At 39.5% G+C, this 25,395-nt stretch overlaps 1 protein-coding gene across 3 annotated transcripts; it reads left to right on the top strand.

The window, feature by feature from the left end:
• The first annotated feature begins 465 nt into the window (after positions 1 to 465).
• On the top strand, positions 466 to 23,305 carry SPON2 (spondin 2). 3 transcript variants are annotated; one of them, XM_064151520.1, is made up of 10 exons: positions 466 to 484; positions 2,024 to 2,087; positions 8,187 to 8,227; positions 8,347 to 8,463; positions 16,384 to 16,447; positions 17,272 to 17,498; positions 17,862 to 18,085; positions 18,347 to 18,538; positions 19,530 to 19,704; positions 22,284 to 23,305. In XM_064151520.1, the coding sequence occupies exons 6-10, from the start codon at positions 17,276 to 17,278 to the stop codon at positions 22,460 to 22,462; spliced, it is 993 nt and encodes a 330-aa protein (XP_064007590.1). In that variant the 5' UTR covers positions 466 to 484; positions 2,024 to 2,087; positions 8,187 to 8,227; positions 8,347 to 8,463; positions 16,384 to 16,447; positions 17,272 to 17,275; the 3' UTR covers positions 22,463 to 23,305. The 3 variants fall into 3 exon arrangements, with proteins under 3 accessions (XP_064007590.1, XP_064007591.1, XP_064007592.1); XM_064151521.1 differs by lacking the exon at positions 8,187 to 8,227 and having other exon boundaries at positions 468 to 484; XM_064151522.1 differs by lacking the exons at positions 466 to 484; positions 2,024 to 2,087; positions 8,187 to 8,227; positions 8,347 to 8,463 and having other exon boundaries at positions 15,980 to 16,446.
• The last annotated feature ends 2,090 nt before the right edge of the window (positions 23,306 to 25,395 follow it).

The raw sequence follows: 25,395 nt of genomic DNA, 5'->3' as shown, positions 1-25,395 counted from the left end.
TTCTGTATTTGTTAACAGTTATGCCACCACCAGGGACCTCACTAGGATTTATAGAGAGCGAGCATGCTGATAGCTATTTAGAGGGAAAGCAGGCATCTTTTTTTTCCCCTCCTGCAGACTCATTCAGTAGTAAATTGTGCTACAGATTGATAGAACAGCAAGGAAGAGACTAGAAAAAAATGTGGTATTCTTTGAGGGTGCAGCTAGAAGTCCAAGCAAATCCCTTTTCCTCCCATTGCCTCTCTGCTCTATCTGCAGCCTCCTACTTTTAAATACATTGCATTAAACACTTACATTGATCTCATAAAGGAGATGATAACTTTGTTACTGTTGATTTTCACTTCAGAACAACCATCAGCAGTCCAAGAACATTTGTCTCTGGCTTAATGTGACTGCTGCATTTGCTCGGGAGGACCCTGCTTAAAGTGGCTGAGACAAGCATCATCCACCACGCAGACACCTTTTCTCCTACAAGGCTGGGCAGGTTTGTGGTCTTACTGTAACATAATACAAAACCAACTGAAACACAGACCTGAATCTAACCTGCAGTTTTCCACCGTGTTCAGCTAAAAGATGGTAAAGGTCTCACCAGTCTGCAGTTTAAATGTAGCAAACTGGGCTAGATAATCAGACAGCCTTTAGAGATAACAAAGTGTGACAGGGTCGAGTTTCCTCTGTATGCTTTCAAAGAGGTTGAGTTTCCTGTTGAAAGTGTCGGTGTCTCTGGAGACAGCTGGTCTGATGGAGGCTGGTCAGATGTGTGGTGAGACAGCTCGAGTTAGACAAGAGGCGCACCAAAGTTAGTGCGGACTCAGTGTCTCCTCTTTAGTCATTTACAGTGACATCGGTGATTATACAGGGAACATCTGCTGATGGCTTTAGAAGGTATTAAGTTTGGAATGACTAATTTAGTCATGTAATTAACAGAAATTCGGGTTATTTGGCAGAATAGGAAAAAAACACACTGTAGAACTGCTGCTGCTAATTGTGAAGGCCAGTAATAGAAATCCAGACGTATCACTTGAGCACATTACATGTCTGAGTGCCATTCCAAAGTAAGTGCCTCTTAAAACCAGATGCTCCCTCTGCAGTGTTTGATGTGTGCTTATAATGGGTGGACAAAGGAGATATTCCATCTCTTGTTATCACTAAGCACCAAGGTCAAACTTAGTAAGCCAGCAATGGTTGCAGAGTTTTCATTAGATACAGAATAATTCTGTTTAATTCCTGCAGAAATGTCTCTGCCTTTAGGGGATTTTCTATGAGAGCATTTTAAAATTGGCCATCTTTTCTCATTTGTCAGGAGATATAAATTTTAAAAGTATGCTTTCTTTTTTAATCTTGTCAATATTAGGAACATAATTCACATCCCCTCCATTCACATCCCCTCCGTTTTGGCTGAGGGTGCACTGGAAGGATGATAATAGGATGCATGTGGCTACTTTTCACATTGTAGCATAATGAAGCTAACAAAGAGGCTCCTTCTCTAGAATATTAATCACTGGAACTCCAAGATATATTAACAGAGGACAAAGTGATTTTACTCTATCTAAATAAATCTTATTGACCTTTCATTATTTAAACTATTAAAACTTTTGTTTTCAGAACCTTTGGAATTTATTATTTTCCAGCTGCTCATTTATTATTTAATATATTATTTCATTCCATTCCATGCAAATTCATAAACTAACCTTGGACCACTGAGCACTCTCCAGTAAACAGTTAAGAGCTGTGATCAAGTGTGTTTATCTGTGCTACATTCTTTTCCAGTTTCCACCCCAGTGTTTGTAGTCTTTTATTTTGCCAGACTTTTAAAATTAATTTTATTTCATGTGTTTTAATTAGGAAAAAATGCTAACAAATTACTCTTGCTTTGAGGAAAAGAAAGCAGAAACCCTCCCTCCCCTCACTTTTCAGAACTTCTCTATACTTGGTGGGGGGGGGAGGGGGAGGATTTTGCCAGTTGTTTTTGCTTTTCAAATCAACTTTTCGTTCAGTCTGTTAGAACTCCCACTTTTGGCAGATTCCTGACTGTCTGGTCCTGCTCCACTTACCCCAGGAGGAATGGATTAATGAGCAGAGCAAAGGTGAGGAGTTGAAAGTTCATGGTGAAAGAATATTCTTGTATTCTTCCATAATTTATACTGTGAATGTTACTGTTATGGAGATGGAAACTTTGGGTAGGGGGGTGTGTGTGTGTGTTCACAAGAGTTATGTGATCGATCTGCTCCTTGGAGGGAGCTGAACAACTGCTGGTGTAGTTCCTTATCAAGCAGGTTTGCCAGGTGAAAGGGAGACTGATGGGAACAGTGCATTGCAAGGGCAGAAAAAGGAAATTGGACATTTTCAAAATTACTGAAGAGTTGTTCTTTTCTAGAATTTGATTCCTCAGTGGTGATTTAATTATCTAACAATGTGGGCTTCTTTTCTATAGTGGAATCTTTTTACTAGAAGAGAAACCAAGTCTAATTTTCTTCCTGCCTAAATTTTCCATTTGTATCTAGGAGGTGATAAGTTTGAGACTGCAGTGGCTGTTACTGTTCCTTTCTATGGCCTTTGAGAGTTGAAACCATGAAATTAAGCCAAAGCTGCAGCTGCAGCAGCAAACATGCACTTTCTTAATGAGAAACATCTTGATGTTTTCCCCTTCCCCCCAGTAAAATGTTGCATGAGATGAAAAATAACACATCATGTTACAATCAGGCCAAGATCTATTAACGTTTAATCTTGGAGAGGTAAAGTTAAATGCAGGTCTAACAGATTTATTTTCATAGGTTTTGTGTTTTGGACATATTACTTCATGCATAACCATGTATGTAATACTATGCATTCAGAAGGCAAAATGCCTCCTTCTGTCTTTTCTGGAAGCTGAGTTCTTATTTTTTGTTTGATATGGATATTTCCAATTGATAGCTGTTTTAGACACAAACATTGTTCAGATACAAAATTTTGGTACTACTGCATGTCATACTTCTCTATGAACAGAGCTAAGACCCAGGCTGCTGTGCCAGCTTCATGGACTTCTTCAATTTTATTAATTCTAGCATCCTCCTCCTGGAGGGGGAATGATTTATTGTGTGTGGAAATTCCACAATACCCTATTTTGCTTTGACAGCTGTATTTATCCCAGTGACTTAATTAATGGGAATCCCAGTTGTTAAGATGATTTTCTGATGTGTTGACAAAACTCAAAGAAACAGCTGACAACTGCACACTAAAAAGGGGGTTTCTTTCCTTTTCCTCCTCTGCTCTTCAGGTATGGAATACAGAGGTTGTCCACTGGAAAGAAGGCATCCAGGCAAACCTTTCAGTTCCACTTTCAAATCCATTTTTGTAACAGTTCCTTTTTAAAGTTTATCTGTAATATTGCTAAATTGAAAAGGAAAACAAAGTAATGGAAGCTAAAATGATTCTATTATTTTCTCAGCTATTTGAACTACTTCCCACAGAGAATTAAGTGATGTGAATAAAGTGATTAATCCTCTTTCACACTTGCCTTTATATGGCAATCTGTGATCTGAGATGTAGGAATCTTTAATCTAGCAGTTAAAGGCACAACAAGATATTACTGTGGCTGCAAGCAGAAATCAGGAACATTTGAACTGGCAATTAAATGCAGCTTTTAAAAACAGGATGAATCTGACCTTATTTTTGAGCATCTCATTAGACTGAGGGCAATTAATAATTGACATTTCTTCTCATGCAAAGTGACAAATTCGTCATCATTTGGAATCTTCAAATCAAAATTAGTTGTCTTGGAGAAAAAAAAATGTTCTGTAGACCAGTCAAAAATGAAGATTGATAATATTAATTTATTGTAAAAAAGAAAATAATAATAATAATGTTTTCCCAATATGAAATAGCAAGAAACTATCTTGTCCTTGTTATTTAGAAGTTGGATAATATGATTAGAGTGGATTCTTCTGGGTTCTAACAGTCCATGAATCTCTAAGAAGCTGTTCAAATAATACATCAGACGAGTGCAAGCAGGAAATGGAACATTCTGAAGAGAAGGGTGACACGAAGGAGGCAGCCTGGGTTAGCAATTAGCGCAAGGATTCACAAGTCAGAAACTCCGCATTCTATTCCCATATCTGACATTGATTAGCAAGTCACATTAGGACTTATTATCAAAAGTCAGATATGCAGCTGATCATCTAATTAAGTTCATCATGCTATTAGCATAACTACATTTGCGAATCATGCATGCAGAGCTTTAGCCTTTGTTTAACCTTGATCTGAGATATGAAAGCGATCTTTGTTTCGGATTCATCCCTCTTGTTCTGGGACTTGAGCAGCTCACCATTTTTAACACATCCTCATCAGGTTCTGTCAAACTCTGTATTATTTTTTTTTTTAATCTTTATTTTAAGAAAGTGGAACCACAGCACAAGAATATGAGATTCTGATTCCCAAAGATACTTAAGGACTTAAAGATGCAGATAACCAATTAATGACATTTTCATAAGCCTCCCAAAAGATCACATCCCTAAGTCCTGTGTACATTTTTAAAGCACTAGAAGTGCTTAAATCAGGCTAGGATTGCACTCTGCATGTGAGTGCCTATGGCCTCAAAGTTCAGTTGGAAACTGTCCCCCCTTTAGCACCAACCAGCATCAGCAGGTTCAGAAACAGAAGCAGTCTGTACTGGTTCTGCCCTTTACACACTTCGGGAGGCTTTATTGCTGGGCTAGTTCTAGTTGTGCTGTGGACTGAATGTTTCTCCAAGCTCATCTTCTACTTATCTTTATTCCAAAGTCTAGTTTGTATGGGGATCCAAGCCCAGTACAGAACATGAATTAAAGCATTATTAACTGGTGGTGATCAGAAAATGTGATTCAGAAGATAACACTTGGGCTAAATCAATGTAGGCTCACTCTGATTCTCAGAACCAAAACTACCTAAGAAATGTATAAATTGGATTTCTCCCTGCAAAGGTGCAGAAGATTGAAAAAAATTATGTTAAGAAAAGGTTTGGTCATCTGAAAAGTATGGTAAGATTATTTTGAAAATCTGGACAGAAAGAGTTAAATCTAACTTGAGAAGGAATATATTTGACTTGTGGAGGGTTAGCCAGCTTAACAAAACAAAATACTTAGCACCTGTCCATCTTTGAAATATTACTGTATTCTGGGATTATTTCAGTAAATATTCCAAATCTCCCTTGGCCAAGTTTGGGAGAGAAAGCAATAATTTTCCAACCACTGCACTGCTCTCACATTTTCATGGATTTTCCATATGATGAGAAAATGAAAGAAGAAATGTCTCAATGTGACTAAGTACATGAGTGCAATGAAAAACATAGTTGAAAATAAATATATTTCCATGCAATAAGGTGAAAAAGAGATCAAAATTTCAAAGAAAACAACAGCAACAACAAAAACTTAAAATTGAGAGTTTGTGCTGGATTAATATTTCAAAGATCTCCTGGAAACACTCAATCCACTAACTACTGCGTCACTCTTCTGAATGAATTCATTTTATCACTCTGATGTTCTCCAGGGAAGTATCAGGGATGTACTGAGGGGGTGAAAACTCTTTCCTATTTTCCCAAAATATTAAATGAACTCCCATCACTGTAGAAATAAATAAATAACTTTTAAACCCCCCATAATCCCAAAGCAAAACAGTCCATGTGACAGCTGCAGCTGTGCAAGGCTTTCTAAGTGATCTAGATTCCCTCTTTTTTTGTTTTTTTTTTTTTCCTTGTGCTTTGGTAATGCTGAAATACTTAAGTAATAAATACACATGAGCATTACTCAACAGAGGTCAGCAAGAGAATGCTGGAAAGAAAAAAAAAAAGCAAACTCATTATTACCATGATAGCCTTTTCATGCCCTGAAATATTACATCAGAGTTAAGAGTACAGGATATAAACAACAGATACTGAAAACACTCCAATGAATTGCAGGGGGTCAGGGGTTAGCAACACAGCACGCAAAATCTATATGGTTTTTAGAGCAAACAACTACTTCAAATCTGGATTTTGAGTTATTTATGGGAGTATTTATTTTATTTTCCAGGATCTCAATGATGAGGCAGTCACAGTAAGTTTCTAGTATTTTCTTGCCTTGTCTCCCAGTGAAAAGGTGTCTTATTCCACGGCCTTTCCCCACCTTTTTGTCTGAGTGAAAACTTCGAGCCTTGGTGGCTCTATGAATGACTCAACAGTCTTGTTTCACTCTAGAAAATTAAGCTATTTCTAGGCGTTTTCCAGAAGTCACTGCCAAAAGGATTTGTGATGCCCTAGTAAGTCCCTTCAGAGCCTGATGGCTCAGCTGGAGGAGGCAGGCTTATGGAAGCAGCCTCCTCTCAGAATGCAAACACCTCAGCTGTCCCTTAGTGTAGGCACCACTATGCTTATAGAGAAATTCCCATTGTTTGTGTTAGCCTGGCAGACAATTCAGGAGGTCCAAACGTAACATTCCACATTACCCTAAGAAAATATTTTACATTAAAGCATACAGAGTTTTCCTTTAACATGGATGAGACTACTCAGTTTATTTTTGTTAGATTTTATACCATTTCCTGCCAATTATTCTCACAGTGGCTCTTCCCCTGCAGGTTTAAATTTGTGAAGGCTTCCAGATCTGGAGGCTACTTGTAAACAGCAAGGCTGCCTCACCTCAGACCTGTTATGCTGGATGCAATTTACAAATGGAATATGTAAAAGAGCACTTTTAATTTATGTGTTCTTCTACCACAGACCTCTCTTGTGGTTGCTCTGCAGAAATGCCATCCAGGGGTGATCTTATTACTGTCTACAACTACCTGAAGGGACATTGTAGCCAGGTGGGGGCTGGCCTCTTCTCCCAGGCAACCAGCAATAGAACAAGGGGACACAGTCTCAAGTTGTGCCGGGGTAGATATAAGCTGGATGTTAGGAGGAAGTTCTTCACAGAGAGAGTGATTTGCCATTGGAATGGGCTGCCCAGGGAGGTGGTGGAGGCACCATCCCTGGAGGTCTTCAAGAAAAGACTGGATGAGGCACTTAGTGCCATGGTCTAGTTGACTGGATAGGGTTGGGTGATAGGTTGGACTGGATGATCTTGGAGGTCTCTTCCAACCTGGTTGATTCTATGATTCTATGATTTTCTGAACATGGAACAGATGGGTGTGACAGGTGAGATGCATTCTGTGGTCTCTAGGCTGGTCTCTGAAGCCTTTCTCTTGGATGTGCCTTGAGAAACAGGAAGACTGGGAAGTGAAATGAAGGTGTCTGCAGATCTTGCAAACATCTGCTTATGGTTTGTTTTTTTTTTTTTACTTCCTAACAAACAGTCTTTGCCTGTTCAGAAAGGGATAAGCTTGTGAATGCTGTTAGCTTTGGGAAGCTGTTTCATTGCAGGCTGGTACACCTTGCTATATGTCCTGAATGCTATCAATGGCTTCAGAATCACAGAACCTTAGAGGCTGGAAGGGACATTCAGAGTTCATTGAGTCCAATTCCCCTGCTGAACCATCCAGGGAGGTTTTGAAAGCATCCAGAAAAAGAGACTCCGCAACCTCTCTGGGCAGCCTGTTCCAGTGCTGTCACCCTCTCTGTAAAGAAGTTTCTCTTCATGTTGAGGTGAAACTTTCTGTGAGAGCACCACAGTGGGATTTGGTGGAAAAGCACCACCAATGGCATGTGGAAAGTCTCTATCAAGATGCAGTGACCCTCAACATTTTGGGTGTGAAAATGGACAACTTGGTGACTGCCAAGATATTTCATGCCATAGAAAAAGAACAAAGTGGAATGAATTTTCAAGGTAGTGTAAGAAAGAATTTATAATTTATCTGAAGGAAACATCAGCAAGGACAAGGGCTTTTTTGGGATAAGTGCCTTGGAGACATGATGAATCTGATTCATCTGCAGAGTTTACAGACAAGAAGAAATACATGTCGGGAAGAAGCAACGAGCAGTAAGGTATGGACTGACATGCACACAGCCCTCATGGATCCCAGCAATGGTAATGTCTTTTATGGGTAAGCAAAGCAGGAACTGCTAAACTGCAGAAAACAAGGGTTTGAGTTCCTCAGTTTTGTGAAGATTATCCAAATTGATAGAGGTTTTGAAATCTGATGGAGTCAGTGAATGCTGCTGAAGAAAAACAGTTTACCAAAGGAGCGAGATATGGTTTTGGAGAGCCACTCATGTAAACAAAAGGGTTCACTTCTTATTTCTTGTTTATTTTCTCCCCTAGCATTGAGCAGTGCCACATCCCAGAGACTGCTCCTGCTGCAGGTGAGAACTTTGACTCATTCAAATATCATATTTCTACAGAAACCCACACTTAGCAGTAGCCAGTGGTTTCACCAGAGGAGAAACTTTCTCATAATCCTCTTTGGTTTTCTTCTACACAGCCTGGAATCAGTCCTGGATTTTATTGTCTCAGGAGGCAGTCAGATGCCAAGTCAGATGCCAAGATGACAGCTAGCAGTGCTAGAAGCTGGACAATTGTTTCACAGCATCTTTGAGAGGTGAGCAAGGAGGTTAGACAAAGAGATGGACATATGTTAATTACGCTGTAAGATCTTTTCATCTGCACTTTTCTCTGTTGTCTAATGCAAGCATATTCCTACAAACCTTGTTCCAGACTCTCAGTATAATCCAGACTCTGAAAGATGAGCAGAAGTCTGAACCACTCTGGCTCATATACCTTCATCTTCCCTGCCCAGAGAAGTGCCTAAGGAGAGTTGATGAGTCTGGGTCTTGCTCAGCTCAGGTGTTACCTGATGTAGGAAAGTGAAGAGGGTGCATGTTTGTGCTTTTGCAGTTGACTGCTCTACAGAGTGCCTCCACTTTCTACTGCTTTTTGCCCGCATGATAAATGAAAAAGTTGAAGGGTTTGTTCATAGTTTAGTGTCTATTTATTGGTCCTTGCATCTTTTTCTTCTTGTTTGCTTTTAAAGGGTGTGACAGAGAGCAGGGAGAAAGGCTGCCTCTGCTTTTCCTGGCCGTGTAGCCTGTGTCAGGTGGACGGGGGAGGGAAGGGAGGAGATGACAATGTCTGTGTGCAGGCTGAAAGACTCCTGACAAAGCACATGGCTTGCTGGTTGCAAAGAAGCCAAGTCTCAGAGGTCAAGGAGAGGATACATTCCTAGAGACCCAGAGGGAGACTGTGTGAAGGTTGCTGCAACCCAGGGAGGCAGCACAAATTGCTGGACTCCAGAGCATCTGGAAGGAGAGGCTCATTCTGAAAAGAAATAGAAAAGAGGGGAAGAGTTGTTTACAAAACTTGTATTTATCTGCATCATGCAGATCTACATTTGCTCTGTTTCAAGGATTTGTCTGTGTTGTAAGAAAACAGAGATTTGAATTACTGCAGTGGTTTGGGGTATGCTCACTCTACAGAGAAGATTGGTCGGTGCTACCTGAAGGTTCAAACTTCCTCAGAGTCACATCTAAACCTCATAAAGGCAATTGTTTACAGACAAGCTCTCTGGGATGGAGAGACTCTCTTCCTTGCTTGGAAATGACTACACAAATATAAATGAATTCTCCTTGGTGTACTTTTTTTCGGCTGGTCTTGCTGGTAGAAGGAGACGAATAGCTGCTGCAATGGACTCAAAACTATGGAAAATAAACTCACTGTTTAGTCTCTTGAAGCTGATGCCAACTAGTCTCTAGCTAGTACAAGATATTTAAGATCATACTCTAATACTACTTTCCATTCTCATCAGTTTTTGCTTGTTGGGTTTTTTTCCTCTAGATGCTAAAATCAAATGGTTCAGTTTTCCAAGAGAGCACCTGCCATGCAAACTGTCAACAAAGAGGTTCTGTGCTGTTTATTTATAACCTCTGGTGTTCAGCATCACAGATCCACAGACATGGGCCCCCGTGGATTCAGTCTGCTGTCCTATATCCTCAAGCAGTCTTAGCATACTCAGGAAGATGAAGACATAAGTTATAGGACCAGATAATCAACCAAATACATCAATCCCTCTGTAAACTGAGCATAAAGAATTATGCATTTTTTTAGCCTTCCTCCCTTCCTGTTCTCAGGTAATTGAAAGTTTTCATGAACATGAACTGAAATGCAAATGCTTTGTAGGAGCATTGCAACCTAAATCCCATCTGCATTGTCTTTACCGAGCAAATCTGAACCATGCTTTGCTTTGTTACTATCTGTTATGTTCCACTAGCCAGCTGAGGTGCTAATGAATTGGTGTCAGAGGAAGAATTCTGCTTGATCTGCCTGGTTTGACAGGACTTGCTGAGGTATCCAGCAAAGAAAGTGTGTAAGCACTGTGAGATGATGGAATTCCCATGAGAATGGTTTGAGATTTGTGATATCACCTGTGCAGACTTACATTCAGCAGTTACTATGCAGTTTACAGTAGATTCTTTAACTATTGTTTATTACCATGGGGAAAAAGGCAGGTCTGGCACTACTGTCACCATTGTAAGCACCTGTAAAGGCAGCTTCTCATTCTAAGAACTAAGAAAGATCTACTCACCTGCAGATGGCATGAAGTGGCTGTTTGTGTTTACGTCAGCTTTTATAACACTGGGATAATCATCAGAGGACAAATATTGATATTGTTGCTGGGGATGATCCAGAGTTTGGCAGATTGGTGCTTCTGAGAATTCTTCCACTGTCAGTATCACAGTATCTCTGACTGTTTTACTTACAAGTAGTAAGCTGCTTACACAATCTAATTTGCCAGAAGTTCCTTAGCCAAGAGAAGTGTCAAAATCACTATTGAGATAAAGACATCTGCTTTTGCATTAGAACAGCAGGGAAAGAAAATGCTGCTGTAGCTTTTGAAACATTGAAAGTGAGATGTAGGAGTTGAAACAGAAGTGTGTTAGACAGAGTTTCAGCACCTATCAAAGGCTTGCTAAAGAGAAAGACTTCAGGGCTTCCAGAAAAGGCAGAGGATCCACACTGAAAAACGGTAAAAGCCTTTTCTTTATGTCATTGCAGAATACTGGGACTAAATCAATCCTTTTAAATTTCTGATCTTGGTTGTTCTGGCTTTTGTTTCATAATGACCCTTTTCTGTCTCTAGAATTGGTGATGAGCACACAGGCTGCTGCTGCTCAGGTAACAAACTGGGAGAGACGACATCAGTGAACACTGAAGTCTTTCCTCTGTTCTGTGCTTGTTTACCCTTAAAGAGTAACAGTGATACTTCACTACAATTATTATTTTTTTTATCCTTCTAATAATGTATTTTATTCATCATGTAAAATGTTGCCCAAACAACTACTCAAAGAGTTTCTCAGAGCTCATAACTGATAATACATTCAGTAAACTGCACTGTAACTTTGAAGAACAGATTAGGACAAGAAGGGAAGAATAATATCTTTTCTTAATTGAATCTGCAAACAGAATTCAGGGTGGTTTATTAAAACGTGGTCTGGGCAATGGCTTTTCTATTGACAAAAGGAATTCCAATATGAGCTTTACATCTTTTAAAAGAATAGGTCTGATTCTGATTGCGTTCATGTTGGCATAATTGCAGAGTGTTTCTATTGGTGCTAATTCATATTTATACCAGCGCTTCAGAACTGAAAATCCATTTGAGCATTTCTGGCAGCAGAGTGCCTCCTAGCATGGCACTTGACATTGATTTAGTTCTGGAAGTAAAAGAAGTAAACGAGCAGTACAGCTTCCTGAAATATAAATTGATAGCAATTTATCCTTAATTTGTAGCTAATGCAGAATATAATGGAGAAAACTTAAATTTGTCATCTCCTTGTGGAGTTCACTTTTTCACTGTAATAACTGATAAATAAAATTCATACTCAAGCACTTAATACTAGTAAAAATGTCAGGGTTTGAAACAGCAGCAACAATTACAAGATATTATATAACCCATTATTTAAACAGCAGCTTTCTTCAGTTTCAAAATAGCAAACTATTCAGATTTCTTTTTTATGTAATTTCACTTTCTGCAATACTTGCAAAAGTACTCTTCTTACAGAGAAAAAAAAATGCTCTTACTGCTCACATTCCCCTGGGTTTTGTTGAGACCCAAAGGGCAAATTGAACATTTTATTTCATTCGCTGTTTCTGGGGAAGGGCAAGATTTTTGTTGTAGACAAGAGATGTTGGCCTGGGGTCAGAAGCAGTAATGTCTTCTACATAATAGTCTTGTCGCTTCTGCTCTATACCTACCTTTAAGACCTTTTGTGCACTTGGGCATGCATGCCACAAAAGCTACCTTTTCTCCTGCTGCCAGCTGACAATTCTGTCAGAAGTTTCTGTGCATTGGGCATATTTATAGCCCAGTTATGCAACAGTTATTTATACAGGCAGCACAATGTCTCTGGGATAACCTTCCAATTCCAAAGGTTTCAAATGCTGAGGATTGGCTGCCCTTTGTCACTCATCCTCCCCGTGTTCACCATTGTGAAGAGCCTAGCTTCATCTTCCTGATGACCTCTTGCTAGTCATCAGAAGGCTTCTGTCAGGTGCTCTTGAAAGCCTTCTCCTCTCCAGGCTGAACAAAACTTGGTGGCTGTCTGCTGACCTGACCACGTCTACCAGTCTTCCTTGAATGGAGGTTGAGGAAGAGCTCGATTTTTATCTCAAAAGATAAATCAAAATTACAGCTGCCCTCACTGCTCTTGTACCATCCATCATGGGGAATGTTCTATTCCCCTCTGTAAATGCTTTGTTTTAAGGAAGTTTCCAAACCAACATGACAGTTTCTTCATGATAATGTTGTTGTTTTGGTTTTTTTTGCTGCTTGCTGCTCTGCTACTGAGATTTGACAACTTAGAGCTCAGAGGGTTTTGAGTGAAAACACAAACCTTTTGGCGTTGCTGGGTGTCCATAATCATGTGTGTATCCATGGTAACTACAGGAGGAAAGTGAGGCTGCCTAATCCTTCTTAAGTAATACAATGTTATGTTTTTCTTGCTAGACAAAGAGATGATAGCGAGTCATAAGCATATTAAACAGCCTGTGAATAGCAGAGTTGCACATATACTCTCTACTACCAAAATAGAAATTGCCTTAGCAAAATTCCAGTCTGTGGTAATACTTCAGAAATACAAATACAAAATTTCTGGAGCTTCTCTTCTGAATAAAGGTGCACAAAATAACTTCAAACCAACCCTTCTAGTTAAATATTCTTATTCTTGGTCTTACAGTTTAATGGAAAAGTCATAAACAATCATGCAAATCTTATTGCTTATCCTCTAGGTAATCTTTTATTGTGCCATATTCCTGTGTGACAGCCTAAACATGCTCATACAAATATTTTTGTGGCATACATGACTCGAGAACCACTCATTAAGCAGGGCTTTCCTCATTTAACAATTAACAATTAAAGCACAGGTATTGACTGTTATTTAAAGACTAATACTATCTGGACACCATTTTTAGTTTCTGCTTCCCAGCTTCCATCCTTGTTAAGCCTGTAGGAACTGTTGTCTCATTGACAAGCACTAGCAGAGATTGCAGACTTCTGCAAGGAAAATGAACCATCTTCTAAATGGAATAGGTTTGGGGTTGTTTGTTTTTTTTCAGGTTTTCATGAGATTTCAGCTGCTTTGGGACCTACAGATTGAGGAAGGAATGCAAGCATAGGTTCTGATCCCACAGCAAGCATTTTTTTCTCCAATTTCTGGCCCACAAAAATTTGGCATCTGTGGCTTTCCAGCCATGAAAGTAATTGAGTGAAAATTGACTGGAAATCTGGGGTTGTTTCCTTTTTTTTTTTTTTTTTTCTTTTCTTTGACGTTTTTGATGCTCTACATAATGTCAGAGACTGATTTTCCTTAGCTCAGTTTATATTTAAAGAAAAAGGATTGGGCGTCCTGAAGTTAATATTTTCTGACAGCATCACTTCATATGTTTTTTCTGTTCTTCCCCTCTTTCATCCTTGAGAGGGCAAGGAGTGGGGAGAGGAGATATTTAAATTAATTTACAGTCAGTGTGCTTTGTCCAACAATTTAACTACAAATTCAGATAAGAAATGAGACTATGGGTCCTGGATATTTCAATCATGAGAAATCTGTCACAGCAGAGCTCTCCCTTTAAAGAGCAAAATGTCCAGTATAGAAATGGTAAGGACTTGAATTGGAGAACAGGAATAAGGTGGAACAAGTTTCCCTGTAAGTATATTCAGTCTTTGAGGAAAGAATCCCTCTTCAGTCTTTCAAACTAGAATGCATGAAAGTATCTAATTCCCACCCTAATGAAGTAGGAAAACAAAAGATCTAGAACCAGTTTTATTCTATCAGCTGCACATCTGATGTTGTGGAGTTTGATAACCTCAAGAAGTTGGAGTAATGGAAGAACAAACTGATTACAGAGAATTGCAGAACTGGAATGTCTCTTGGATGCTCCATACAAAGCATCAGATTCCTGTTGCAAGGAAAGAAACAACTCTAACTTCTGTGATCTTTGAGATTTGTTTGTCCACGCTGTGCTTAGAAACCTCAAATGACTTCTCAAATGAATGCCTTCCAAAGGCTCCCTTTCTTTTATTATGTAGTAACTTACAAAGCTGTGCCAAAGGATGCAGCCTGTGTGTGTTGCTCTTCCTGGGTACATTCATAACATGCAGCCATGGAACCAGAACGATCTGGTCTGGGGATGTGCCTTTTGGCAGAGTTTTTTCTTCGAAAGGAAAAGACTGGTCTGAGGTATGACACAATTCTGTGCTGCATCCAGAGCTAATTGCTTTGTTCTCTTTTAAAGTGTTCTCCTGGAAGTGTCATGGTGTCTTTCAACATGTGAAGTCAGCTGGTTCAGTAGTTGTGATAATAAAGAACAAAGCCTTCTGAAGTTTAAAGCTACTTAGTAATAAATAAGTGAGCCTTAACTACTTTTAACAGCAATAGACTTGAAAACTTGAGGGATCGCTGTGTAGTTCTTCTAGAGAGCTGCATGAGCTGGAAAGACTACCCACTTCTGAGGTAAGCAGAATCAGTTCTCCGAGGATCTGAAACTCTGCATAGGAGGGAGTCATCTGGATGTAACTCAAATATCATTCTTCAGCAAACACTGAAAATGGTATATAAAAGTATTCCTGAAGGCTCTGCTCTTTTCTCTATCAAGTCTGGCTCCTGGAACAGAAATAAATCATGGAAAACATTGTATTAACAGGAATTTTGACTGTGGGTGCTGAATCCACCCATTTTGCCAGACGAATAATCCATGGAAATTCAAATCACACATCCCACTTTGTTAATTTCTTGGCTTTTCTTGCTGATTTACCATGGGGTGGGGGACAAAGGCAAGGATAAGTTTCCAGGGGAAGTGCCACAATGCTCAGACTGGTTGTTGCCCTCTTGGTGGATTGTCTGTCACTTTATATCTACATACTGATAATGGCCTGAGAGTTTCATCTGAAAAAATGGCTTTTATTATCATATGCTCTACCATCCAGTTAGAGGTGGTGCCATCACTTCAGTGACATTCCTTGCCACCGTAAAAGAAGATTCAGTGAAAGACTTTCTTCACAGTTCCCTGCAAACTTCTGAACTTGCCTTCCTTTACTGATCAGCCACAACAGCCTTTGTTAAGCAGAGAGACATGGTACACAGCCTATGTTTACCCTTATTCGAGATACAGTGGAGGAAAGAGTTTAAAATAAATCTTAAGTATTATTTCTTAATGGAGTCATTGTATTCTGCATAACTCTTCATAGACAAGATACATAATGTGAGGATGTAGGTGTATGTACTGTGCTACAGAAGGTGTGTGATTTAACAGTAAGAATAAGATTTTTCTTTGGGGTTTTTGCTCTGAAGACAGCTCAGAAAACCCTCGAACCTTCCCCAAACCACTCTTTCCAAAGAAGCCACAATCTTACAGAGCCCTTTCATCATCCAGCACGCGGTGCTGGAGCACACAAAAATATACACTCTGCTACTTTAAATTAATTCCAGTTTGCAGAAGACAGTCTGTGTGAGTATGTGCAATTATGAAATGTAACTTTTTGGTTGTTTTTTTTTTTCCCTCATGACTTTTTTAGCTGCCTCGCCCCTTTTATTTGAACACATACATATGGTGTGTGAGAGCTCTCTGGAAATGTTTGGAAGGAGCATCTGTCAGACAATAAAACTTACAAGAAAGCATGCTTCTCATTTAAAGTGTATTCACTAGAACTATTTCAGTGCTGGAATCCCTTCATTTGTATAGCTTGGAGGCATCAATAAGAGCAGAGAACTGTAAAGGCACCAGAAAGCTCCAACTGTTGCTGAAAATCCCAGGCATTTTTAAAAGCATTTAGTCTGTTCAGCATCAGTCCTTTGATAGGAACCTGAGCCAGAGCACAGACAGGAAGCCTCTGTTAGTCCATCCAAAAAGATTTCAAGCAAGAAGATGTCATGCTTTGTGCAAACCTGGGAAGTCTAAAGAGAACAATAATTGTTGGACCAAAGGGACCCTCTCCAGGCATAAATAGCAAGACTCCTACTGTCTTCTCTTGCAGACCAGCTCAGCTGCCAGCAAAAGCAGGTGCTCTCCCCCTACCAGTACTCCAGAGGAAACATCTAGTGAGTATTTGTGGTTCTTTTTTACCAATTCATATCTTACGAGCATTTTAGTTGTATTTGTAGAGTTTTCTTGCAGGGCAGAAGCAGTTTAGAAGAAGCCTTTTGTTGTTGTTGTTGTTTAAAGACTTATTTTAAATAATTGCTGGAGTTCAACAGCCTGATTAAATTATCAGATTAATTTTAAAGTGAAATCTGCACAACCTGCAACAGTAACTTCTAAAAAGGTTGTTGTTTTTTTTTTAGCAGCCGTGGAGCTTAAACACTCTGAAGCAATTACAATGTATTTTTTAATGCAGCAGTTGTGACAGCAGGGTAATTTATATAAAGATGAAATGTGTTTGGTTTTAAATGTTATTGCCATAAACCAGCCTGTGTAGAACACAAATTTAAAATAAATCATTTCTTTTGGCAAAGTAACCTGCAATTTAATCTTTAAAAGAATAAATACATCACTAAATGTTTTCCAAAGAAACAGTTGCTGCTCTAATTAATTCAAGATGTGACTCTAATAAGATTTCAAGAGAAAATCAGAACCAGATTTTTCTCAGAGGTAGTTCTGTGAACAAGGTGAAGGTATTTTTGTTTTCACTAGAAACACTTGTCCCAAGCAGACTTAATGATTTGTAGTATACAGCATGGAAATACCAAATCTGAAAGCATGATAGCCTTGTTTCTAGAAGCAGGGCAATCTGCAGTGCTTCAGATGTATACTTTCCTTTGGCTATAACTTACAGTGTGTTACATTTTTTTAGAGAGCTGTTACTCAGCTTTGAGCCCAGAGTGAGTAATATGCCTAATATTTTTTTCTTTCTTTTTGTGTGGAGGGGAATGGAAAACCTGATGTTTGTCTACTGCTCCTGTAAAGTTATCTGGACCCTCCTTGTAGCAGCAGTGGGCTGTGCCAGCAGCTTGCCTGTGGGTGATGATTCTCTTTGCTCAGCAGAGGAGCTGGCCAAGTACAGCATAACCTTCACGGGCAAGTGGAGCCAGGCTGCCTTCCCCAAGCAGTACCCACTCTACAGGCCCCCAGCACAGTGGTCAGCAATGCTGGGTAAGTGAAGGACAGACCCACCTGAGAACAGGGAAATCTCCCTTGACTTCTGTGGTTGTTTCAATAGTCAGTTTTAAGAAAATTCATGAAAAAGGATAAAGTAGCCAAAGTTATAAAGAACAAAATGCAGAAACTGAAATCTCCACAGTGGTTGCAGAAACCTACAACTGGTTTCAATTGACTTCTGTTTCCAGCTGGCTGCAGCTGAAATAAGCAGTGATAAGCCAAATGTTTCAGTGTTCACTCATTTCTATACTTTCTAATTTTTTTTAACCTCATAAATGGAACAGAGAAATTGAAGAAGAAAAAAAAAGGATGATTTAAACCAGACTTTCATGCCATGCCATCTATTCACTCTAATAGGTGTTACTCACAGTTCTGACTACAGCATGTGGAAAAAGAATGAATATGCCAGCAATGGTGTTCGGGATTTTGCTGAGAAAGGCGAGGCGTGGGTACTGATGAAAGAAATAGAAGAAGCTGGAGAGAAAATTCAGAGTGTACATGGAATCTTCTCTGCTCCCGCCATATCCAGTGGCACAGGACAAACCTCCACTGAGTTAGAAGTGCATCCAAGACATCCCTTAGTAAGTAAATGCACTTGCTCATTTTAAGCATTTGTTGTATGTCACTAGCACCCAAAATTAAATATTTGAGTTCAGACTTGTAAGAAGAGTGCAAAGAGTTAGTAAATGTCACTTTGCAGGGGGCACTGCGCAGATTAGTCTATAAAGCAGAAGAGCAGAATGATATTTTTGTCACATATTTTGAGTCAAGATTCCTGTAAGCTTGGCTGGAGCACATCGCAGTGAGTGATGTAATCCTGGTGAATCATTTTGTTTCTCTAGGTTTCATTTGTCGTACGAATTGTTCCAAGCCCAGACTGGTTTGTGGGCATTGACAGCCTGAATCTCTGTGAAGGAGATCACTGGCTGGAGGAAGTGACAGTAGATTTGTTCCCGTACGATGCTGGAACTGACAGTGGTTTCACATTTTCCTCCCCAAACTTTGCCACCATCCCACAGGACACAGTTACAGAGGTGAGTGTATGGATGCTGTTTAGCACTTCGTAACTGCATGCTCCCAGTCCTCCCTTCAAAGAGAATCCCCTATGGCTACAGCATGGACTCCTGTGAGACTGACTTCAGTACCTGAGAGTGCTGATGCTCTCAATAAGCAGATTTATTGCACAGCTGTCTTACCCAAGAAACTGCACAGGGTTCAGAAACATTTGGCTCCACATTTAGGTAATTTCCATAAAAGCTGACAAATTTGGATGCTTTTTAACAATTCTGAAACTGCTAGGAAAATTAAAAGTACTCACAGAAGTCCTGGCATTAGTAAGTAAGTATGGATCTAAACAGGAAAGCTGGCATCAATGAACAGTGATGGTGAGGGAAGTTTTCAGAGGAAGGCACTACTACGCCCTGAAATGTAACACTTGAGGGACAGGGAAAGCAGAGGAGAGAACCTCACTGATGCTGTTGTGACCCCACTGACCATCTTCTTTGCTTGCTCCATACTGTGTGTGCCTCCTGCTTGGCTCAGGTCAGTTATGGGTGGTGAAGAATTATGATTCATATGCTTTGAATCCTATAAGCATTCAGCTAATCCTTTCTTAAGATTAGTTTTACTAGAGCCAACTACTATGCTGATGAGTAATGAGAAAAGGAACAGAGAAGCTGGCAAATAATGCATTTGACCTCCTATATCCATATGACAGCTGCTATAGCATACCTAATATTAGTATATAATGCTCTTGTATTTTTTCTTGTCATAACATCCACTTCTTTCCTTGAAACTATTCCATACATCACTGTGGTTTTGGTACTCTCAGCCCTCTCTTCAAACGCTGTCACAGTTCATTGTGCCCAGTTTCAAAGAATTATGCATGAAAACTGTGCAGTTACAGCAGTTGTGTGAACTGAGATTCCCAGAAACTATGCATTTTACTTCCCAAAAGCTGTTATCATGATGCATGAACATGATTGTGCAGGTATCTTCCTTAAGATTCCCCTTTTTGATTCGCAGATCACTTGTTCCTCTCCAAGCCACCCAGCAAACTCATTTTATTATCCCAAACTCAAAATTTTGCCACCTATTGCTCAAGTAACAATGGTGAAAATAAAGAAAAACCTTCTGGGTCTTCCTGCACCTTATGTTAATATGCCAGATAAAAGCAATGAAGTAATAGACACTATCTCAGGTAAGTGATTAGCGCTGTGATATGCTCAGCTCTGTGATTTCCATTCACTCAGCAAACGTGAAAATCTGGTGGGTGATGTGGATGAAGCAGGTGATTAAGCAGAGGATTCTCCTACCTGCATAGGAAAAGGGAAATAAAACAAAGACTTTCTGAAAGAATAAGAAAGGGATTGCACATTTCTGCCATGGCTCAAAGGGTGTGATGATACCCACGGCAGCAGTTACTGAGCCCCCAGCATCAGCATAGATCAAGCAACACCACTTGATAGGAATCAGGGTTCCCAGATTCTTTGCAGCTGGGAAGCAACTAATTATCCTTAACGTTTTACATAATGATGAGCTAAAAGAGTATGTATTGTTGTCTCTTTCTGGGTCAGAGGGCTTGACAGTTACATGCAATAAGAATTTATATAATTAAACCTATTTGGACATATTCATGACAGAAACATACACCCTGACAACAGAACCTATGTGAACTCTGATTTTTCTAAAAATATTAGATAGGAACCCTGCTTAAATAGGAGGCAATGCAAATATTGACTCACAGGATCATAGGATGGTAGGGGTTGGAAGGAGCACAAAGAGATTGTCAAGCCAGAGCCCCCATGCCAGATGGGCCTTGAAAGTCTCCAGAGAAGGAAAACTCCACAGCCTCTCTGGGCAGCCTGTGCCAGTTCTTTGTGACCCTTACAGTAAAGAAGTTCCCCCTTGTGTTGAGGTGGAATTTCCTATGCCTGCAGCTTATATCCATTGCTCCTTGTCCTATTACAAGGAGCAAGTGAGCAGAGCCTGTCCCCACTCCTAACACCCAGTGCTTAGATATTTATACATATTTATTAATTCCCCTCTCAGTCTTCTCTTCTCCAGACTAAAAAGCCCCAGGTCAGTCTTAAGATAATTTTCCAATCTCCAAATTTACAAATACATAATTACATATAAACTAATAACATTTTTTAATTACATATAAACATATATTTTTCTAAATTACATGTAAATTAATTACATATAAATACAGAATACAGGGACACCCTAGCCTGGTCTAGGGTAGGGTGTCCCTGGGATTTGAACTAGATAATCCTTGTGGTCCCCTCCAACCCTGACTGATTCTACGATTCTATAATTACCATAACATTGTCTCTAAGGGAAAGATGGCAGCTGGACAGTGTCCACTGAGAGTTTCTCTATACGTTTCTGTAGTGGATTTTCACAAAGTGTAAAAGGAACAAGAGTCTCTTGTTCTCAGGAACAAGAGACTGACATCCTAGATACTATTTGAGAGATAGCATTAAGCTAAATCCCGAGTGTATTCCTAGAAAAGCTGCTGTGTTGCAGGAGGTTCTCCAGAGAGTCTTGAGACTGCATGCCTCTAGCTCTGCACTGATGTTCCCTCACAGTCACTGAAATAAAGCTCATTCCCTACACAGTTAATAATGCATGATTGAGACATTAATAATTATATTGATTAATGTTATAGATAGTATTTATTTTAAATAGTTTTATTTAATAAATGTATTTCTTGATAATTTATAGTGGCTTACACAAGACCTATTCACAGTAAATGCTTTGTGCCTCATTTCCACTCTGTACCTTTCCAACACTATTTGGAAGGAATATTTGGCCCTTTTTAGGATCTGCATTTCAAGAATGGTGTTTCAAAAGTAATTTTAATCATGTATCCCCACTTCACTGTATATTAGCCTCTAAATCAGTCTATTTTAAGAAACATTCCAGAATCCAAAGGACAGATTTAATTACTACAGATTAGCTGTGTCACTTATTCCCTTCAGCAACATGCAAAATGGTCCCAACAGCAGTGAACTCCACTGTAATTCCAGCAATGTGTAGCAGGCGGTTGTCATGGCATTGAAAGCTGCACACCTCTTCTACCCACAAATGGCGCAGCACACAGTTTTGATGCAATTTTTTGTGACAAGACATATTTTTATTTAACCTGCTAAGAAACAGTCATCAATATTTTTATGAGAGATATTTTCAATGAAGTATGTGTTATGAAAAGCACTTTAGAGCTTCTGCCTGCTTTCCTTGGAGTAAATTAAACCAATATTGAACCCTTTAGTATTAAAACCCTTTTAGTATTAAAAAGCTTCTAGTGACAGAATATCTATATTGGCAAAGGGAACTGTAGTACACAGCAAACAAAGCCAAGAAACATAAGTATCGCTGAATAAAGCGGAGAAAAGCTTTAATCCCTATAGTTTTTGTAAGCCATGCAAAGGCAAATCAGTTATAAAACTGACAGGAAATGTTGGTGTTCTTTAAATGCAGTCTTTTGAATGTTATTATTTTAGGCAGAGTTTTGTTTGATAGGAATTCTATATTTTCTATTCAACAGCATGCTGCACTCCTGATACCTCAGAGAGTCTCTATAGTGCAGAAAAATTAATAATACGAGTGTTGATGAGTTTAGGAGATGGAAAAAGAAACATTTTTATTTGTGAGACACACGTGGATTTTACTAATATTACATATTTGATTGTATAGGAAAAGTTCCTTAATGCATTGCAAACTATGTAATAGCCTTAGGCATCACGTTATGTAATTTTATCGTGTCTGTTCCAGAAACACCACTGGACTGTGAGGTTTCACAATGGTCTTCTTGGGGTCTCTGTAGAGGTGTTTGCAGAAAAACAGGGACCAAGATAAGAACTCGTTTCATACTTCTTCAGCCTGCCAATAACGGAACACCTTGTCCAAATCTGGATGAAGAAACTGGATGTGAACCAGAAAACTGTGTCTGAAATGAAGAAAAGATCATGATTTAGATAATTTAAAAGTAGGATATGTTTAACTAAATCAAAACTACATTGTCACTCAATGTTCCTTATAAATAGGGTGAGCTGCACTATTTTGATGTAAAGGTATATTAGACTGGTTTTGAATGCTGCTTTATGTCAAGATTTTGGAGGGTTAAATTGCTCAGTACAACAGTACTTGACCATTTAGCGACCGAAAACCCCCCAATCACTCCCTGCTGTAAATATACTGCAAGTTCTTGGAGTACCCTCTAGTGGCAGAAAAGACTTTTGGAACGGTTTTACTTCACCCGTAAAAAAACCAAATCTTTCTAACACAAAATCAAAACTAATAACGTTCTCACTTGCTCTAATTTGTTGATCTACAGCTATTTATACTTAGAAATTAATTTTTTCTCTAAATTATGCGTGTGTAATTTATTGGCGTTTTTGTTGTCTTTCTAAGTATGTTTAATCTGCATTTCTTCAGAAGCTACCTATGCAGGTTGAAGTGATAAGGTGTTTGCAGTGTAGTTAAGACACAGTATAACTGAGTGAACTTGAGGCTTAGGAGTACATGCAAATGTCTTTTTCTTTTTCTCCTTCAAAGTGAGAAGAACCTCTCACGAGGGCACTCAGCCAACAAAACTACAATAAAAAAAAATCACAGCTGTGGGTACCAATAGAGACCTTGAAACTTGGTTAAAAGTGTTATCTGGAATGTAAAACTATCTGACTGATGGTGTGTGTCCCTCATGAGACAACTATCCCAAAGTTAACACTGTTGATCATAACAAAAATTATATCCTTGACATTATCTATGCAGTAAATGTGTCCATGGTTACTTAAGTGTGTGCTGCTGTTTCTGCCTTCCTAGCCTTTCACAGAGAAACCTTACCAGTGTTTGATGTTGTCTCAAGCTGAGGCACACACACAGATAGATCCACATAGAGTAAGCCAGGAGCTGCTCCTGACTGCAAGTTTTAATGCTTATGTAATATGGCTTACAAGAGTTGTGGCTACCAACAAGGAAAGGAATTATGGAACAACCGTCCAATGGAACAGGTAGGTACAGTCAGCCCACAAAAGCCTGACAGCATGCTGCAGTTCTGTAAGCACCCAGTGCAGATATGGAACAGGAGAGGAGGTTTGAATAGGTTCTTTTTGGAATGTGCAACATGCCAGAGAAATTAGTACATACTTGAAGGAGCACTCTGCATTCTCTGCAGGGCTGAAACGTCTTCATGGAGATCAATCTTGCTAAGACTCAAAGATATTTGAAACTTTATCAGACTACATGAAATTGAACACACAATTGTAGAGCTACATAGAGGAATTTCTACATCTTGCATTTTTCATATTCCCACTGCTCCTTGTTTTTCACAATGGTTTGATTTTTTTTTCTTTTATACCTATTTTTCTCACATTCCCCTGTTTCCATTCTATAATGGAAATAGTGTTACTACATTGTCCTTTTCATATTTGGTGTTTAGTTAATTTCTACACCTTTTGATTTTTTCCCCCTTTTTCTCTTAATTTTACACAACTATCACCATCTCAGAGAACATAATATTGAAGTAGTTATTTCAATATTCTTTGAGGAGAGGAGCTAATTTCAAATGACTGATAAGCTAAACTCAATAAAGGTCTTGGGCAGAAGTTCAGTGCAAGTTTAAATTATTATTTAAGGGAAACAAACTCACATCACAAAGTGGATCCTTGAATCACAGAGTGTTAGGGGTTGGAAGTGGCCTCAAAAGATTGAGTCCAACACCACTGCCACAGGAGGATCACCTAGAGTAGGTTACACAGGAACACATCCAAGTGGGTTTTGAATGTCTCCAAAGCTGGAGTCTCCACAACCTCTCTGGGCAGCCTGCTTCAGTGCTCTGTCACCTTTACAGTGAAAAAGTTATTCATTATGTTCACATGTAACCTCCACTGCTCCAACTTGCACCCATTGCTCCTTGTCCTATCATTGGACATCACTGAGCAGAATCTGCCTCTATCCTCCTGGAACTGCCCGAGGTCACCCCTTAATCTCCTCTTCTCCAAGCTAGAGAGCCCAAACTCCTTCAGCCTTTCCTCATCAGGGAGATGTTCCACTTCCTTCATCAACTTGGTGGTCCTGTGCTGGACTCTTCCAAGCAGTTCTCTGAAGGAACCTTCTGGAAAGTTCTCTGAATGCCCAGTGATGGGCAGAGAAGAAACACAGAAGCCTTTTCTTCTCCCTTGTGTCCAGTGTTACAGATGGCTGGTAGCCAAGATGTCGTGGTCTTCCCTAAATCTCATGTTGTTAAGGAAAATGGGCACTTTAAATTCTGGGTTAAACTAATCTCAGAAAGCACTTTGGGAGGTATTGTCTAGCCCTTGATTCTGTCCTAGTAAAACCAGGATAGTGAGCTGCAAACTGAACTATAAAACTTTCCCTGGCACACAGCAGGAATATTTCCTGAGTGGGGCTTAGGAGGACAGAATGAGAGGGCAGGTAGTAGGCTCTACTAAATAGTTCTAAATGACTGGGGTGGGTGACCAGGGGACATGTGTGGAACAAACTATCTGCAGTTTGAGGCCCTGTTCCCTTTTGCTGAGCAAATATGTCTTCCCTAAAAAGCTAAAGGCATGTCTAAAGCTAAAGGCATAAGTGCTTAGGTAACTGAGTTTGCTGACAAACTTCTTTCTAGCAGATACAGAATGGCATGAGAATTTCTGCAGGTGCGTGTTGGTCAAGATCTGCTTGTGGTGGAGGGGTGAGAGTCTAACTATATGATGAGATTCTGTATAACCTAGAATGCTTTCTGATGGAAAAATGCTAACGTCATAATGAAGTCCTTACATCAACCTTGAGATTCCTAAGGATTCACTGGCCATGAGATGCAGTTCGTATCTCTCTGTTCTTTACAACCCAACCTTGAATGTTTCAATGGCTCTTCAGCCAG

The sequence above is a fragment of the Pogoniulus pusillus genome, chromosome 11 (assembly GCF_015220805.1).
Source record: "Pogoniulus pusillus isolate bPogPus1 chromosome 11, bPogPus1.pri, whole genome shotgun sequence".
NCBI classification, from domain to species: Eukaryota; Metazoa; Chordata; class Aves; order Piciformes; family Lybiidae; genus Pogoniulus; species Pogoniulus pusillus.
This window is presented reverse-complemented; position numbering and strand designations above follow the sequence as displayed.